At 41.4% G+C, this 18,673-nt stretch overlaps 2 protein-coding genes across 2 annotated transcripts; both read right to left on the bottom strand.

Annotated features, from left to right (window-relative positions):
* Positions 1-3,070: 3,070 nt before the first annotated feature.
* On the bottom strand, positions 3,071-4,199 carry LOC104434821 (senescence-specific cysteine protease SAG39). Its single transcript, XM_010047684.2, is given in 3 exon segments — positions 3,071-3,267; positions 3,270-3,662; positions 3,764-4,199. Coding segments are annotated over 3 exon segments (1,026 nt in total).
* A 4,994-nt stretch (positions 4,200-9,193) lies between these two features.
* Positions 9,194-17,953, bottom strand: LOC104434822 (senescence-specific cysteine protease SAG39). The gene is given in 6 exon segments (XM_039306888.1): positions 9,194-9,234; positions 9,237-9,731; positions 9,734-9,784; positions 9,896-10,115; positions 14,758-14,763; positions 17,693-17,953. Coding segments are annotated over 6 exon segments (1,074 nt in total).
* Between the last annotated feature and the right edge of the window lie 720 nt (positions 17,954-18,673).

Here is an 18,673-nt window from a genome sequence, read left to right as displayed (position 1 = left end):
ATAGAGTTCGTGATTGAATTAGCACCTGGATCAAAGCCAGTCCCTAAGGCTCCTTACCGGATAGTGTTACCCGAGTTAAAAGAAATAAAGGTGCAGATGCAGGAATTGTGGAATATGAGATTCATACGTTCCAGTGCATCACCTTGGGGAGCACCGTGCTATTAGTGAAGACGAAAGTTGATTCGTTGCGTTTGTACATTGATATTCTTAAAGATCGACTTGAGGTTAGGGTATCATCAGTTGAGGATCAGGAAGAAAGACATATCAAAGTTAGCACCTCGCGCTTGATATGGCAGTTATGAGTTCGCTGTAATACCGTATGGTTTGATGGACACCATAGCTATTTGTTTGGGTCTAATGAGCAGAATGTTTAAGGGTACTTGAATCAGTTGTGATCGTGTTCATTGAAGTTATCCTAATGTGTTCAAAGAGTGCTGAGGAGCACGAGAGACATTTGGGGATGGTACTTCAGACCTTGAGTACTTTTGGATTTTACAATAAGCTTAGTAGATGCGAGTTTTGGATGACTTGTGTTGTGTCCCTAGGTCAGGTGATTTCGGAGAAGGAATCTTTGTAAACCCCGTCCAAGATTAAAGTAGTGATCGGTTGGCCGATATTGACTACAATGATAGAGATCAGAAGTTTCTGAGGATTAACAGGATATTTCAGATAGTTTGCAGAAGGGTTTTCAGCGTTAGCGTTACCGTTGGCAAGACTACTGAGGAAGGAAGAGAAGTTCGTATGGACAGGTAAGTGCGAGTGTAGTTTTCAAGAGCTTAAGCAAGAGCTGACTACTACACCTGTGCTGACTATTCCATTTGGTCCTAGAAGTGATGAGATCTACAGTGATGCGTCATTTAAAGGATTGGGTTGTGTGTTGATACAGCAGGATAGGGTTGTTGCATATGCGTCCCGTCAGTTGAGACCTTGAGAGTTGAATATGAGACAGCGTCGATGGATGGAACTCATTAAGGATTATGACTATGATATTTTATATCACTCTGGAAAGGTGAGCAAAGTCGTAGATGCATTGAGTCGAGAATCCTTAGTTGCACAGTTGGTACTCAAGGATTGGATCGTATTTGAGAAAGTTCGAAATTCGGTTTTCAAATCTAAGGTAGGCCACCTTTTGAATCTTATGACTACCCTCCAAATTGAGCCGAGAGTACAGATCAGAATCAAATCGCTTCAGTGGACAGATTCAAAAATTCAGAAGATTCTATAAGAGAATGTAGATGAGAGAGAGGTTGATTTTCAGATTTCTGAAGACAGAACGCTAAGGTTCTGAGGATGATTGTGTATAATTGACGATACAGAGATTAAAGAAGAGATCTTATGGGAAGCTCATCATAGCAACTTTAGCGTTGTCCAGACAGTACGAAGATGAGTCAGAATCTATATCATTGGGATTGGTAGATCGGTATGAAGATGGATATCACCGATCAAGTTGTAAGTGTTGGATGTGTTAGTAAGTGAGAATTTGGTAACGCAAGCCAGGAAAGCTTTTTCAAGTACTTGAGAGAGTCCTGTGTGGGAATGGAAGTATAGCATGATGGAATGTTATGACAGGTTATTAAGGAGTCGGGAAGAGTATTGATTCCTTATGGGGTTATGGTCGACAGATGAACAGAGTCAACTCACCTTAGTGCAGCATGAAAAGAATCTCGATTAGAATAGGTATACCGAAGTGTGTGTATATCATATAATTCATCTACATGGAGTGTCGGGGATGAATTGTATTTCAAATCTAGATCAGATGTTCCAAGTTGGCAGAGCTTTCAGATGGTTCTTTCTTAAGTAGTGCATAGCAGAGAGTGCGGAATTTCGATTGCTGAGATAAAGTTGGGGAAAGAAGGATCACGGGCCAAGGTCAATATAGTAGTCAGTGATTGCAGTTGTCGAGATCAGTGTCAGAGTTATATCAGATCTTGACCAGAGGTTCCCAGTTTCAGCAAATCAGTCAGATAGTTTCTTTTTAGTCAGTGTAGAGCAGAGTGTTCAGAACTTCAGTTGTTGAGATGAGATCAGGGATCAGAAAATCGCAGGTCCAAAGTTGGTTAAGAAATTAGTAATTCAGTTGCAATTATCAAAGACAGTTTAGAGACTGCTCAGAATCGCCAGTTTAGCTTTGTAGATTTTGTAGTGATGACTTTTGGTATTTTAAGTGGGCAAGTGTTTAGTATTTTGGATTCGAAGTGGTTTGGGCAAGATAGCAGTGATCTGGTAGCACTGGTACTGAAGGAGCAACTCGGGAAAGAGAAGATTTGATGAGATGACTATACCCCCACCTTTTTGTTTAAGAATTGATAAAGGTTTAAATTTCGAGGACGAATTTTTTATAAGAGAGGAAGAGTTGTGACATCCCGATTTTCCAATTCTATTTTCAATAAATTGAGACGGGCATTTCGTTGGCACGCATATAGTTCTTTTCCTTGAGTCGGTCACTCATGTGAAAACTAGTCTATCGGGTGAAGTCGTTAAGAGTTTCTAATGCACCAGACTCAAGAATTTGAACAGGAAGCAACCTTTCGATCGAGTTAATCTGCAAGGGTCATTACGGCACAATTAAGAATCGATTAAAGACCGGAGATAGGTCGACTTGATAGAGGCATGTGATCGAGTGTGGGTGATTCCACCAGATTGCACAATTCTTGTCGATTGGCACTGGACCGACTTTTCTATCAATTGGGTACCCTGTGTTCATATTTGAAACCTTGAGATTACCCCGACAACCGAAAAGTCGCCAATGTTTCAAAGAATTCATTGTTGTAATACAATTTTATTGTGGTTCTTAACTTCAGTGGCACGATATATTCAATTCAATATCGATTTTGTTCAATAGGTCTAGCATCTCAAATAACTGAAACATGTACTTGCATTCATGCTTAGGGTTTATATACAACAGGAGACCAATGTCTCCATGCACATGCTTGTCTACGTAGTACAAGCATACACATGAAATAAGAAAGTTCACAAACCTAGACATATATGCACACATACACACTCACAGACACGTTTACCATGACCAAATCTCTGTTTTAACATGACAGTGCTTTGTTGTCCCAAGCAATTATGCAGTTGGATATGAAGCCTCCATGGCGATGCCACAAAGACCTTCCTTAGCATCGATGTCCCTCTTCATCCTAATGTATCCCTCCTCGCCCCATCCGGTGCCCCACGAATTTTTGACCAACCAGTACTTGGTTCCGTCCTCACTCGTCCCGTACCCGACTGCAGTGACCCCGTGGTCCAGATTGGTCCCGCATTCCCCGTGAAAATGCCGCTGGAGTAGAACTGAAAAGCCGATTCGCCTGCATCAATGGCCACGGAAACTGGCTGGTGGGCTACAGCCTTCAGAAGGGCAGACTCGCTGTTGGCTGGCACATCTTCGTATCCAGTGATTTTTGCAGCACTAGAGGCTTCTTTGCGGGCATTGCAGGTTCCGTCAACAGCTTGGTAAGGGTAATTAGTCTCGGTTGTGAGGCCGTGGTTGCCGATGATGAACTCAAAAGCGTTGTCCATGAAGCCGCCCTCGCAACCCTGGTCTTCACCACTCGTGTCACAATCCACTAGTTCTTGCTCGGACAAAGAGATCAGTTTTCCCGTCGTGAGTTGGTTATTCCCTTCCATGGCCCCTACAGCAGAGAAAGCCCAGCAACTTCCTATATTCCAAGGGAGATTCGTGTAAGAAGAAAATTGAATGATTGAATGTTGTAATTAAAGTACAGAAGATCCCGATTACATATTTGATTAGATGCCTTACCGCATTGGCCTTGGTCCTTAATAGGCGTGACGGCTCCTTTCTTTCTCCAATCCATGCTTGATGGTACCGCGGTCACGTGCTCGTATCTGAATGGCTTAGTGCTCACCTGCCTCGGGGAGGAAGAGCGCTTGTATCCGTTCCTTGAGGCCTTAAACTCCTCGATCGTTAGGTCAGCGAACGCATTAATGGCTAGCGTGTATGGTTTGTTCCCATCCTTGTTGAAGGACTCAATGAAGTCGACGTTGTTCTTGAAGATTGAGAAGCGTCGCTCCTTCTCGGCGTCGTCCTGGTACACCCGCCCATGGCGAGCCATCCACTGCTCGTGCCTCTGCCGCATGGTTGCTTTGTGCAGCTCACGCGAGCGGACTTGGGAGGCCCAAAGTCCTAGGATGGCCACCATCACGAGAACAAGTTTGTCCACAAGTGTGGAAGCCATGGTCTCGCTATTGCACTCGTGGGTTTGGGGTGTGTGCTCGTGTTTTGGAGAGTGAATGAATGGCCAAAGAGAGAAGGTTTTGCATGTATTTATAGATGGGTTGTAAATACTCTTACTCAAGAAGAGATTGAAATTAGGTTCCTAATTACTATGGATGTGAATCATTGAAATTGAAGTCCCTAAGTGCCTGGTGAATCCGGCAAGTCGTTTGGGATGTGATGAGCCAAACAGGCTCCGTACACGGTGCTTCGTTTTGAGTTGCTCTTTCACAGCTTAAAATATTAGGGTTTCTATGGAATAGAGAGGGACTGATTTGAGGTTTTGAATGCAAATGTTGCCTGCTCGATTGGAATCATTCTTCACGGTCCATAATATATACCATTCCGTTTGCCCCCAAGCAATAGAATGGCTTCTTTCAAAGGGAAAAATATTAGCTACGTGGGCTCCATGAAAGAAGCACCATCGTCGCATGAGGGGGAACCGCCATCGATGGTGGAGCCCACGTAGCTAATTTAATTGATTACCGAACCAACGAATTCTCTATTAATGCATACAGGGATGCATCCTATATGAGCTTACCTCTATAATCACATCTTAAATTCTATCTAACAAAAATAATTTTAACTGTGAATTTACATACAATAAATAAAGAAAAACTCTTTAAAAAAAACAATCATATCTCTTATTGAATGTGTGTAAGCACATCATTGGATAAAATATATCCAATAATGTGACCCACCCGAATCCACTCACATATATCGAAAGCATATAAAGCTTGCTTCGAAATTACGTATAGGTTGATCCCTAGCTCTGTTAACACCAATCACTTCTAAATAATTCTTGTGCATTCCTTTGAAATGGGAAGATCTTAACTAGATTTAGTGTATGCAACCCAACATCATCGTAGTCATTATGGACCGTGAAGAATGACTCCAAAATATTAGCTACGTGGACTCCAAAATAGAATGGCTTCAAGATCTTACCTAGATTTACGTTGGAAATGTGTAACTCCAAAAAAACCTTCATGGTCATTGCGCATGAGAGGGGTCCACCATCGTCGCATGAGGGGGAACCACCATCGTCGATGGGATCGAAGAAAAAGTTACGGATTAGTAAACAAGAATGCCTTAGTTCAAAAAAAAAAAAAAAAAAAAAAGAATGCCACGTGTACAACCAACCAATCTTTACTAAAACCCTTGCCAAATTTATTACAAACCATACACCTTCGAAGAAATAGTCTTAAATCTAATATAGAATTTTCAATTTTACCAATACAATTGTAAACCTTTATGGTGGATCTGGTGGTGGCCAAGTAAAATAGCCGGTGATGATTGGACTGCCGAGTTTACGATTTTTGATTTAAATTGACCTTAAAGCGTATATTGGAATTTTGTGTAAAGATTTACGATTAAATTTATCAAATTGAAAATTTTAAGAATGACTTGTTATCCATACAATAAAATCCATACAATATATTTACGATTGATCGAATAATTCTCCCTTACAACCTCTAATATGACCAATTATAATATCCTTAATTTAACCTGATCACAAAGCCCGATTGCCCCACAAGTTTTACGATATTCGGATGGAGAGATTCTTGATAACTTAAGCGTTAAAATGATAATATCCTTAATCTAACTTGATCACAAAGCCTGAGTGCCCTAGGAGCTTTACAATATTCGGGCGGAGAGATTCTTGATACCTTAAGTGTTAAAATCTTGTTATATTTACCTCTGTTGACGATGACTAATGTTTATATTATTTTTATTAAAAGTAAACTTTCAAAATCGCCTTTTAAGGATATTTGATGCGTGATGGGGTGAGTGATTCAAGAACGGAGATTTTTTTGAGGGGATTTTTGTGGTTAAGTGTATGGAGTAGTGTATACGGTAAAGAAACAAAGAGGAATAAGAAAAGATAGAACGATCTCCTCCCAAGGTATAAAGGCCACGCCACCAACCAAGGATGAGGATCGAGATCTATGAAGCTCACCACCAAGACCTAAAGCTTCCACCAGCCATGGATAAAGGACTTCGGGATAAGAGAAGCTCACCACCAAGGCCTAAAGATTCCACCAGCCAAGGATAAAGGGCTTCTTGGCTCACCACCAAGGAGTGATCTACGCTCCAAGGATAAAGAAACCGAAAGGAGTTATCCACTCTCCAAAGGAGTTCGCTCAAGCAGAGGAAATCTCACCATTTTCATTCATGAAATTCGTATCTCCCCTACATTGGATAGTTTCCCCTACTTATAGGAGGATTTTAGCCGTAGGAAATATTAAAAATAAACTTTAAGGACCTAGGAATTAAACGTTCGACTCTTGAGCTACATAAAAATAAAAACAGCTAGGAATAAAAAACCATTATTAACACGGGACTAAATGCCTTTAATCGTCGGCCTTCCACATTCTCGAGCCGTTAGCTTTCCGTGTTCTTGAACCTTTGGCTTTCCATATTCTTGAACCGCATTCGTGAACCTTTAGCCTTCCCAGAATTCGAGCTCCTCCCTTGACTAGAAAATAATCCTCCTGAAACTTCATCAATCGGTCATACAAGACATCTAAAATGACCTCCAATTGATATATATCGATATACCACAAAGTACCGATAAGTAATTAACATTATTCACTCAAAAATGATCCATCGAAGAACATAATGTCCAACTTCTTTATTGGCTTGTATAAGCATCGATGGTTTTGAGTTGGTCAATGGAGTTACGTTGGATGCACCCGGATCAATAATTCAGGAGATTTGGTCCTCTGAATTAATTATTTGTGTTATTAGGTGCTTGAGGTGCAACCAACACCCCTGCCTCGATGAATATCAATAATATTTAGATATAGTTGAAGTAGGAGAATATTCGCTTCTATGCTCCTCACAAGGTTCTTCACCTTATGTAATTATCACGCGGCAAGCCACCCGGCATAATTTTATCCCATAAAGCCTATATTTAACAAGAAAACATTATCTTTTCGATTTGTCATCTCTAAATTTTTACATTGTGTTTAAATATCAAAAGTTAATGTAATTATACTTGCTTTTATTGTTGAAATTCATCTATTTAATTTTGAAATGAAAATTACCTTCAAATAATATGCACTGCATGTGGGTCACCATGTACTCTAAAAACATATAAAATTAAACATGAAATTAAGTTTACAAATACGTTATCCGATCAAACTTCCATGTCATTTAATTTTGGGTGTGTTGTATGAGTGAAATTGTTTTTCGGAAATTAGTTTTCTAGACCTTTACTCCTTTTGTTTGTTATAAATAATTAGTCCACCATAAATACTTTTCAATCAACAAAAATATTCACAAGTAAAATTAGGAAAATGAATTCCCAAATCTAAAGAGATGAAAACACTTTCTGAAATTGTTCCTCTTGAATTTTTTAGCATTTTAATATTTTTTCTTTTTCATTTTGCTTCTCCCTTCGCCAGTCGCTAAGCGTGAGCAATAGGTGGTGACCAATGACCGGCCATAGGTGCTAGTCAGCAAGGCTTGACTTTGCCTCCACCTCGCCAAATCTCAGCGAGGTCAAGCTTGCTAGACCCCTACATGCTCGAGCCTCACTCGAGGTCGACAAAATTAAGCCTCATTGGGATTTGATGAGCTTGAGCCTTGCCAACCTTAGACGAGGCTCCACCTCGCTAGATTTGGTGAGGTCGAGCTTGTTTGAGAATGGTAAGCTCAAGCCTCACCTAGGGTTAATGAGCTCGAGCTTGCTAGATCTCAGTGAGGCTAGTGAACTCAAGCCTCACTTGTGGCCTATTGCTGGCTATCTTGAGGCTTAGCGACATGTGGAGGAAGTAGGAAAAAGAAAAAAATAGAACAAAAAAATAAAAAGGAAAAAAATTGATTTTTTTTTTTTTTGCTTAAGATAAAGTCATGAAATTGAAATTTGTTTCCAAATGAGATCCAAACACGAGAAGACATCTTTGGTTACATATCACCAAACAAAAGGAAACTACCCATTTTCCTAAAAAATGATTTCCCGAAAGGTATTTTCTGTTAGGGCTAATATTATGAAAAACTAAAACCTGATACACTAAATTTGTCTTTTATTAGTTTCCATCAAATTCTACCGCTAAATTGCCGAGTTGGATAACATGTGGCATTTCATGGGTGTACTAATTTTGGGTTTTACTATCCGTTTGTCACAAGTGTACTCATTTGTGATTTTTCGTAGTAATAATTCAATTTAACGGAAACTAACAATGAGTAAATTGTTACAAAGATACTAATTTAGAGTTTTTTGTGCTGAAAAAAAATAGTTTGGGGTAAATTTATCACAAGGGTACAACTTTAGGGTTTTGATGGTCAAAAATTAATCTAATGTAAATTTGTTACACATATACTAGTTTGGAGTTCTACTTAATATTAACTATTTTTTTTTTTTTAATTTATCACAAAGTTTTCTTTGACACAAACATACCCTTCATTTGAGCTTTCATGCATTTTTGGTATGTTTGGCTTCAGGAACTTATTTTCTTACGCACATATACTCAATATAGATAGAATTACGTTTGAGGACATATGCCCCCGCAAAACCCGTGCCACCTAATTCGTATACACTAGTTAACGTAGATGGTAAATGTAAAACACGATAAGATGCAACATATTATCTGTCAGCAGCTTTTGTCCAGCCATTGTAGACATATTTGTCCTTTTGGATTGCAAATTGAACTCTTTGTTGTATTTCAATTGAGATGCTCGACTTCAGTTGCACGATATATTTGATTCGGTATTGTTTGGGCTGGTCAAGTCCAGCACCTTAAATAACTGAAAACATTCACTTGCATTCATACATAGGGTCATACGACAGGAGACCAATATCTTCATGCACGTGCAAGTCTACACGGAACAAGAATAAGTAGAAACAAGAAAATTCACAAACCATAGACATATTATATCCACACACCCACAGAGACAAGCTTACCATGGCCCAATCTCTGTATTAACATGACAATGCTGTATAATCCCAGGCAATTATGCAGTTGGATATGAAGCCTCCATGGCAATGCCGCAAAACCTTCCGCAGCATCAATGTCCCTTTGCATCCTGATATATCCCTCCTCGCCCCATCCGGTGCCCCACGAATTCTTGACCAACCAGTACTTGGTTCCGTTCTCACTTGTCCCGTACCCGACCGCGGTGACCCCGTGGTCCAGATCGGTCCCACATTCCCCGGTGAAAATGCCGGTGGAGTAGAACTGGAAATCTGATTCGCCTGCGTCGATGGCCACGGAAACTGGCTGGTGGGCCACGGCCTTTAGAAGGGCGGACTCGCTGTTGGAAGGCACATCTTCATACCCGCTGATTTTCGCAGCAGTAGAGGCTGCTTTCCGGGCATTGCAGGTGTTGTCGACAGCTTGGTAAGGGTAATTGGCCTCAGTCGTGAGGCCGTGGTTGCTGATAATGAACTGGAAAGCGTCGTCCATGAGGCCGCCCCCACAACCCTGGTCTTCGCCACTCCTGTCACAATCCACTAGTTCTTGCTCGGACAAAGAGGTCAGTTTTCCGTCGTGAGCTGGGTAATCCCTTCCATGGCCGCCACAGCAGAGAAAGCCCAACGGCATCCTATATTACAAGGAAGATTCACGTCAGAAAAAGAAAAAAGAAAAATGAATGATTGAATGTTATGGTTAAACCAAGGAAGATCCCGAATATATATTCGATTCGATGCCTTACCGCATTGGCCTTGGTCCTTAATAGGCGTGACGGCTCCTTTCTTTCTCCAGTCCATGCTTGATGGAATCGCGGTCACACTTTCATATTGGAACGGCTTCATGCTCGCCGCCCGCAGGGAGGATGAACGCTTGTATCCGGTCCTTGAGGCCTTGCCGTTAGGTCGGCAAACGCATTGAAGCTTGTACGGTTTGTTTCCATCTTGGTTGAAGGACTCGATGTACTTGACGTGAAAGCTTTATTTAATTAAAGGGCTTAAGCCCAAGCCGGGCCCAGAAAGCCCGGCCCATGGGAATACGGCCCGTGGAAAGAAGGGGGTATAAAAGGGAGGAGAGAGAGAGAAAAACTACCGTTGGTTAATTGTACGTACGCTGTTTTTCTCTCAACGCTCTCTCCCTCTCTCCCGTTTTTCTCCAAAAGCGAAACAGTGAAGCAATTGAAGGAGTTTGCCTCCTCGGATCGAACAAGGCTCGATTTCTCTTCCTCTGACGGCGTCGGTGTCTAATCTGTGGCAATCAAGGTACGCTCGAATCCGTGGTGTGCTTTACGATCGGTGATATGTGTCGTTTTCTTGGGCTTCGCTTCCGCATTGATTTAGGGGTTCGATTTAGTGTCGAATCATGATTTTCGGGGATCAGTCATTCCCAACATTGGTATCAGAGCCCTAGTTCACGTTTTCCCGATCAATTTGATGTGTTTTGATTGATTTTTCGCAAAAGGAACTTCGGCCGTACGGATCGGGTCGAGCAATCCCGACACCCGAGACTTCTTAGGCCATTTTCATGAGTTTTCGAATGTCAAAAACAAATTATGAAAGCACTGGGAGAAAGGCGACGTCGAGACGAGTCCGGAGATGTCTCGAGCGCGGCCGGGAGACGCTGCACGCGCCCACACGCGCGGCCGGAAGGCGCTGCGAGTGGGCGCGACGCCCCGGAAGCGCTCGATCGCCAGACGCGTGCGGCACACGCGCCGGTCGGCGAATCGGCGCGTGCGCGCCGCCGGCCGGCGACCGGCACGCGCCGGTCCACGGACCGACGCGTGCCGCGTCACCCAACGGCCGTGAATCGGCTGGGCTGACGTCATCGATGACGCGTCGCGACGTCGGTTGGCGGCGGCGACCCGACCCGCGAACCGACCCGACCCGACCGGCCGACGATGGCACGCGCGTGGCACGTGCCGTTGACGTATGCGTGACGTCAGCCCGCGCACGCGCGCGGCACGTGTGGCCGGTCCGCCCGACCGGTCCGTCCGGTCCGACCGGTCCGACGACCGATGAGCGTTGACCGGCGACGACCGTTGACCGTTGACTTGACCGTTGACCCAAAAAAAAAAAAAAAAAAAAAAAAAAAAGAGGAAAAGAATGTGTTTCTTTTTTTCAATTAAGTCTATGTGGATTATATGTAATCCCTTATTTGTTCTGCATTTGTTGAACAATGCCTCCCCTGAGGTTGCGCACACCTATTCGCGCAGTGACCGATGAACAAAAGGAAAGGCTGTCTAAGTTGATAGCTGAGCTGACTGATCATCGATGGGAGAGTGGTGACTTAATTGATCACGTCCTTGAAGTCAACGGGAAAATTCAACAGGTCATATGGAATGGTCGTCTTATGTCACAGCCAGAGATGGTGCGATTTTTCATAAACACTCTTCCACCCGAATGGCAAGATGTGTTGAATCGCATATGGGATGTCAACGGAGCTGCTTCCTATAAGAAAAATGTGATAGATTTTGTAAATGAATATTACTGTATTGTTACAAGGAAAAAGATCAAGAAATTGAACAAAAGAGGATCTTTCCTGTCAGGCCGACTATGTGTTAGTTGTATTGGTGATGTATGTTAAGTGTGCTTTGTGGACATATTATGTACTGTTTGACTACCTGATAGTTGTTGATGTAGCAACCAATGTATTGATTGTATTATAAGATGAAAGCATTGTTGTGTTATTTGATATCTATTATCTTGCTTTCTGTTACTGCTGGTTGCTGTGGGTAATTAGCTGTGGGTAGTTTTAGAAGTTTTTTGTAGCTTCATAGAAATGATTTTGCATAAGACAATTATATTGATGATAGTTTTAAGTTAGGATTTTGGAGGATGATTGGAAACATAGTGACCTTTTGATTCTAAAACCTTACTTAAAATTATTCATTAAAATGATGGGTCTATGCAAATAGGGATGCATAAATGATAGGCATTAATAATTCGTGCATATTTGTCTGATTTGTTCAGATCAATGGCTTCAGCCACAAAGAGCATAGTTGCCGAGCTGAACAAAGGTGAAAAGCTCAATGGAGACAACTATGAAATTTGGCAAATGAAAATCCAGTATGTGCTGGAAGAGTAAGAAGCACTTGAGGCTCTTGTCATGACCATGGTAGAACCCGAAGAGGGAACCACCGCACAAAGACAAAAGAGACAAAGAAGCTTTTTCTGCGTGGAAAAGAATGAACTCTCTAGCTCGCATCACGTTGCTGAGCAGCATGGAAAATGACGTCATGCGAGAGTTTCGGCGTTTTGACAATGCTAAGGAAATGTGGGAGGCATTGGCAGCTAGATTTGGTCATACTTCGGTGACTAGACTGAGGCAGCTCACTATCAGGTTTGACTCTTATAAGAAGCCTCATGGTCAGACCATGAAGCAACATCTTAGAAAGATGTCAAACATGATAACTGAGCTGAGAGATGCTGGCCATGTCCTCACAGATGAGCAGCAGTGCAAGCAAAGTGATTCGTTCCTTGCCTCGAGTTGGGAGCACATGAAGGTGCACCGACTCACAATGAAAATATCAAAACCTTTGAGGATGCAATGCGTCATCTTGAGCTGGAAGAGGACCGCTTGTTGGCGGCTAAGCCGGATGCTGAACTTTATCATGCTAGTTCTAGCTCAAATGGAGCTTCGAGCTCTAAGCGCAAGCGCCCTAACTGGTTTGATAAGGGGAAAGGCAAGGAAGAAGCAGGTCCTTCAGGGAAGAAACCCAAATTCAACCAACATGGAAGAGGGAAGCGTCCTCGCATGAAAAAGCTTGCAAGGGTGAAATGCTACAACTGTGACAAGAAGGGTCACTATGCTCGCGACCGTCGTGAGCCAAAGAAGGTATGCACCCATTGTACTTTTCAGAACTTTACTTATGTGTCGAGTTCTGTGTTCCTAACGAGTCTAATCCTTTGTGGACTGTGGATTCGGGAGCGACAGACCATGTAGCGAAGGATAGAGGATCCTTCGTGGAATTCCGACGAGTACCAACCGGAACTAAGTGGATCTATGTGGGAAACAACTCCAGAGCTGAAGTGAAAGGAATTGGCACATGCCAACTGAATATGCGTGGTGGACGCACCTTGTTTCTTCATGATGTATTGTATGCTCCGGAGATTCGTCGGAATTTAGTGTATGTATTAATGTTGGTTAAATTAGGTTTTAATATGAACTTCTGTAGTAGAGGTGTGAATTTGTTTTTGGAGACAAATTACTATGGTTGTGGCTATTTTCTGGATGGTTTTGTTGTATTAGATATTGATTATGTTAATGCTAATGTTTGTTATTTCCTTATCACATCTTCTAATACCTATGATAATGATGTGAATGTGTGGCATGCTAGACTTGGTCACATTGGCCAACAACGTATGAATAGACTAGCCAAAGAGGGCTTGTTGGGTAACATTGAAAAAGTCGATTTACCCATATGTAAGCATTGCCTAGAAGGAAAAACAACACGGAAACCATTTGGGAAAGGGAAAAGAGCTGAATTTCCTTTGCATTTAATCCATTCTGATGTCTGTGGTCCAATGAATGTGAGAGGAAGGCATGGGGCTGTTTATTTCATCACCTTTATTGATGATTATACTCGATACGGATATGTCTATTTGATTTCTCATAAATCTGAAGCGATAAGTTGTTTCAAAAGGTTTATGAACCTTGTAGAGAATCAATTAGATAAGAAAATAAAAGCATTGAGATCCGATCGAGATCGAGAATATTTATCTGATGAGTTCAGAAAATTATGTGATGAAAAAGGAATAGAAAGACAGTTGTCTATTCCGTATACTCCTCAACAAAATGGTGTTGCGAGAGAGAAGAAACAGAATCCTACCGGAAATGGTTAGGTCTATGATGGCGCATGCTAACTTACCTATCACCTTTTGGAGTGATGCATTGTTAATGCCTTTATACTTAACCGTGTGCCTTCCAAATCGTTACTTCCACTCCATATGAGTTATGGACAGGTAGAAAACCGGACTTAAGTTTTCTTAAGCCATGGGGTTGTGCTGCCTACACACATGAGTCTTCTCACAAATTTGGGAAATTGGGTCCCGTGAGGAAAGAAGAGTATTTTCATAAGATACTCAGAACACTCAAAAGGGTATGTGTTCATAGGTGAGCAGGAAAGTGGGAGTATAACTGAGTTTGAATCACGAGATGTCACATTTTTAGAGGATGAATTTCCTAAGAAGGGCGAAATAGGGGAAGATTGTTCCCTATTTGAGACCTTGGATCAGGATAATGATATTAGTGGAGTTCATCCAAGTGGGAGTAATATGAGAAGTGATGAATTAACTTCAACTCATTCTCAATTGCAACCACTTGATGAGACGACATCATTACCTAATCCAAGTGGGAGCATAATGGGAAATGATGTGCAAAGTGTACAATCTCCCATTAGGCAAACAAGTCGCCAAAGTATTCCCGTCGACGTTTTGACATTGAAGGGAAACTTTTATGGTTGCTCCACAAGATGGGGATGAGCCAAGAAATATTAATGAGGCTCTGAATTGCCCTAGTAAGAAAAAAATGGATTAATGCAATGGAAGAGGAAATGGAGTCAATGAAATCAAACCAAGTCCGGGAACCTGGTTGATCTCGCAAAAGGACCTTGAGCTATTGGGAACAAATGAGTTCTCAAAATAAAGCGAAAGGCTGATGGCTCGATAGAAAAGCATAAGGCTCGCCTTGTGGCGAAGGGGTATAATCAACATGAAGGAATTGATTATGAAGATACGTTTTCTCCTGTAGTGAGATTTACCTCAATTCGCATTATTCTGGCAATAGTGGCTAGTCTGGATCTTGAATTACATCAAATGGATGTAAAGACTGCTTTCCTCAATGGAGAATTAGAGGAAGAAATATATATGGAACAACCTGTTGGTTTCATAGTGAAAGGCCAAGAAGAAAAGTATGTCGACTTTTGAGGTCGATATATGGTCTTAAGCAGTCATCAAGACAATGGTATATACGTTTTCATAATGCCATAATGGCATATGATTTTACGATGATTGATGAGGATCATTGTGTATATATCAAAAGATCCAAGGATCAATTTGTGATCATATCATTATATGTTGATGATATACTAATTGCCGGAAGCAATATGGAGTTTGTCAAGACTGTCAAGAGTTGGTTGTCTTCCAACTTTGAGATGAAGGATATGGGTGAGGCTGCATACATTCTTGGAGTTAAGATTTCAAGAGATCGTTCAAAGAGATCGTTGTCTCTTTCGCAAGAAACTTATATAAATAAAGTTCTTGAACGATTTCGTATGCAAGATTGTAAACCCATAGACACTCCTATTGCAAAAGGTGAAGGGTTGAGCCATAGACTGTGTCCAAGGACTCCACAAGAGAAGGAACAAATGAAACACGTTCCTTATGCTAGTGCTGTTGGGAGTTTGATGTATGCTATGATGTGTACAAGACCCGACATATGTTTTGCAGTTGGAATGGTGAGTAGATACTAATCTAATCCAGGTCCAGCACATTGGAAAGCTGTCAAGAGAATACTGAGGTATCGAAGGGAACCGCTGATTTCAAGTTGAATTACCAAGGAAAGGATCCGCGACTTGAAGGCTATTCGATGCTGATTGGGGAGGAGATTTAGATGAAAGAAAATCTACCTCGGGATTTGCTTTCTTCGAGCAATGGCGCCATATCATGGAGTAGTAAGAAGCAAACATGCATAGCCTTATCCACGATGGAAGCTGAGTTCGTGGCATTATCAGAAGTACAAGAAGCAAGTTTGGCTTAAGAGATTCTTGGATCATTTAGGTGTTATTGAGAAAACTGCAAATCCATTGTTGGTTAACTGTGATAGCCAAGCAGCTATAGCGTACACCAAAGATCCAAAATATCATGGCAAGACCAAACATATAGATACCAAGTATAACTTTGTTAAGGATATGGTTGCACGAAAGGATGTGAACTTACAGTACATATCTACGCATAGAATGGTAGCAGATCCTATGACAAAGCCAATACCTAGAGATGTGTTTTGTGGTCATGTAAAATCTCTAGGATTGCGTAGAGTCCGATGTACTGAATTGTAATTTCCCGAGTTGTTCACATTTATGAAATTTTGTTTTTCATTGATTAATGCCTATGAATCTTTGTATGATCTTTATGCATCTTAATGCTCAGTGCATTATTTTAAGTTGAGAAGTATGTCGGACAGATATTAGATTAGCCCACTCACACGGGTAATCGCCTCTGTTTACTGTGTGATAAATAGAGATAAGACTGTTTTTAAGCTTATTATCTAGGTGATAATCGAGAGCTCAAGCTTAAAACACGTATGTCGCCTTAATCGAGTGTTAAGATGAGGACATAATTCTTACGATGTCCGAAAGTAAAATACCCCACATATTTTACTCTATCTGTCTAAGATGCTAGATGTGAGTTCTGATGAATTTTGTGAATAAGTAGATATGTGAACTCAAGTTAGACATTGGGTATGTTTGAACTATCATCTGTACGGTATTGAAAAGTGTAGACATACGCTCCATGGGAAAGGAGTTAATACCGTAATACGTATTTCATACTGCGTATGCATGAGACGTCCAATAAGAGTGGAAAAAAGTTTGATCTCAACTTTTATGACGTGTGAGACTCTTGAGGAAAAGAGTTCCTCAATTTTTTAGTCCCCTTATGACTCTTACTTATTCTCAAGGTTTTTATTTAGTGTTTGCTATCTTAGGGTGTTGCCAATGGTCATGAGTTGATTCGATCTAATGGGGCATTTCTAGAAAAGCAAGCTGGACTGAAATTGAGAGTTTGAAGGAAAGAGGAAGATCGATTTTGGAGAATTACATTATGGTTTTGTATTCACTGGTCGACCAATTATGACTGTCTTTGTGATAATTATAATTGTGAATACAATATATATATCATGTTTAAAAGAGATCAAGAGAGATATAGATGTGATTGATCGATCTAGGGTACTGCATACTAAATCTACTCGGAGTGTGACGCCCATTATGAGCTGCTATATATTCCTAACAGATGTATAGCAACGAGCTCTCAAAGTATGCTGGTCGCACGGATTATTCACCGGTATGAATGTTGAAGAGAATCCTGTTCGGCCCACCTTGTGCGAGTGGGAGATGAAAGCTTTATTTAATTAAAGGGCTTAAGGCCCTGTTCGCCCAAAGCCTGGGCCTGTAAAGCCCGGCCCATGGGAATACGGCCCGTGGAAAGAAGGGGGTATAAAAGGGAGGAGAGAGAGAGAAAACTACCGTTGGTTAATTGTACGTACGCTGTTTTTCTCTCAACGCTCTCTCCCTCTCTCCCGTTTTTCTCCAAAAGCGAAACAGTGAAGCAATTGAAGGAGTTTGCCTCCTCGGATCGAACAAGGCTCGATTTCTCTTCCTCTGACGGCGTCGGTGTCTAATCTGTGGCATCAAGGTACGCTCGAATCCGTGGTGTGCTTTACGATCGGTGATATGTGTCGTTTTCTTGGGCTTCGCTTCCGCATTGATTTAGGGGTTCGATTTAGTGTCGAATCATGATTTTCGGGGATCAGTCATTCCCAACATGACGGTTGTCTTGAAGATGGAGAAGCATCGCTCCTTCTCGGCGGCGTCCTCATACACCCGCCCATGGCGAGCCATCCACTGCTCGTGCCTCTCCCGCATGGTAGCGTCGTGGAGCTCGCGTGACCACGCTTGGGAGGCTGTTTTTTTCTTTTGTTGCGTCTTTTCTTCTTCTATAACAGATGGCTTTGATAGATAAGTAAAACTAAATGGCCTTGTTGAATTGTCATTTGGTTCTTTGCAATCATTCTCATATCTTATTTCCATACCCCATCATATTGCATCAATGAGCTCTCCATCTACGGCTATTTGCTTTAAATGTCTAAATGACATTGAGATATCAGCTGTTACAAGAATCGATTCTTCCGATCGAAGATATGAAATCGTGATATACTTGATCTTGGTTTTTTCTGTGACGCGAACCGGATTAATAGTAGTATCATATTCGGTAGGTCTTATTGTCAGTTTGGTTTTGTGATGCTTGTGCTGCTACCGTATTGTGTTATAGCTGTGCCGGGAAACTTACCTAAAAAATGTGTGATGAAGGTTTTAAAAATTGTTTTGATTATCGCAGTACCTCAAAATTGGGTAATGCTGCAAAGAAGGTTGGCAAACTCCTTATAAAAGCTACAACACCCAATTTTACAGCTCTAATGTTGCAACCAAACATGTTAATTTAGAATGGTTGTCAAGATTCCAAAACACGGTATGAAAATCAATGCAAGAAATGAATGCCACTTCACACACAGTATAACTATATCTACAGAAAAATGGATTATTCTTAGCAACATCGCCCGTGTATAAAATCTCGTCTCAGGTGGCCTTCGTCAACGGTGATCAAAGCCACATGTGGAAAAGATTTTTTTTTCCACTAGAGTGCTAATAATGCAAGATGAATTTTATTTTATTTTTGTAAAAGCAAAATAGCTTAATTTCCATTTTTTTTAAAGAATTTGATTTGAATGGTCGCATGATAAAAAGAAAAAA

The sequence above is a fragment of the Eucalyptus grandis genome, chromosome 2 (genome assembly GCF_016545825.1).
Source record: "Eucalyptus grandis isolate ANBG69807.140 chromosome 2, ASM1654582v1, whole genome shotgun sequence".
Taxonomy (NCBI): domain Eukaryota; kingdom Viridiplantae; phylum Streptophyta; class Magnoliopsida; order Myrtales; family Myrtaceae; genus Eucalyptus; species Eucalyptus grandis.
This window is presented reverse-complemented; position numbering and strand designations above follow the sequence as displayed.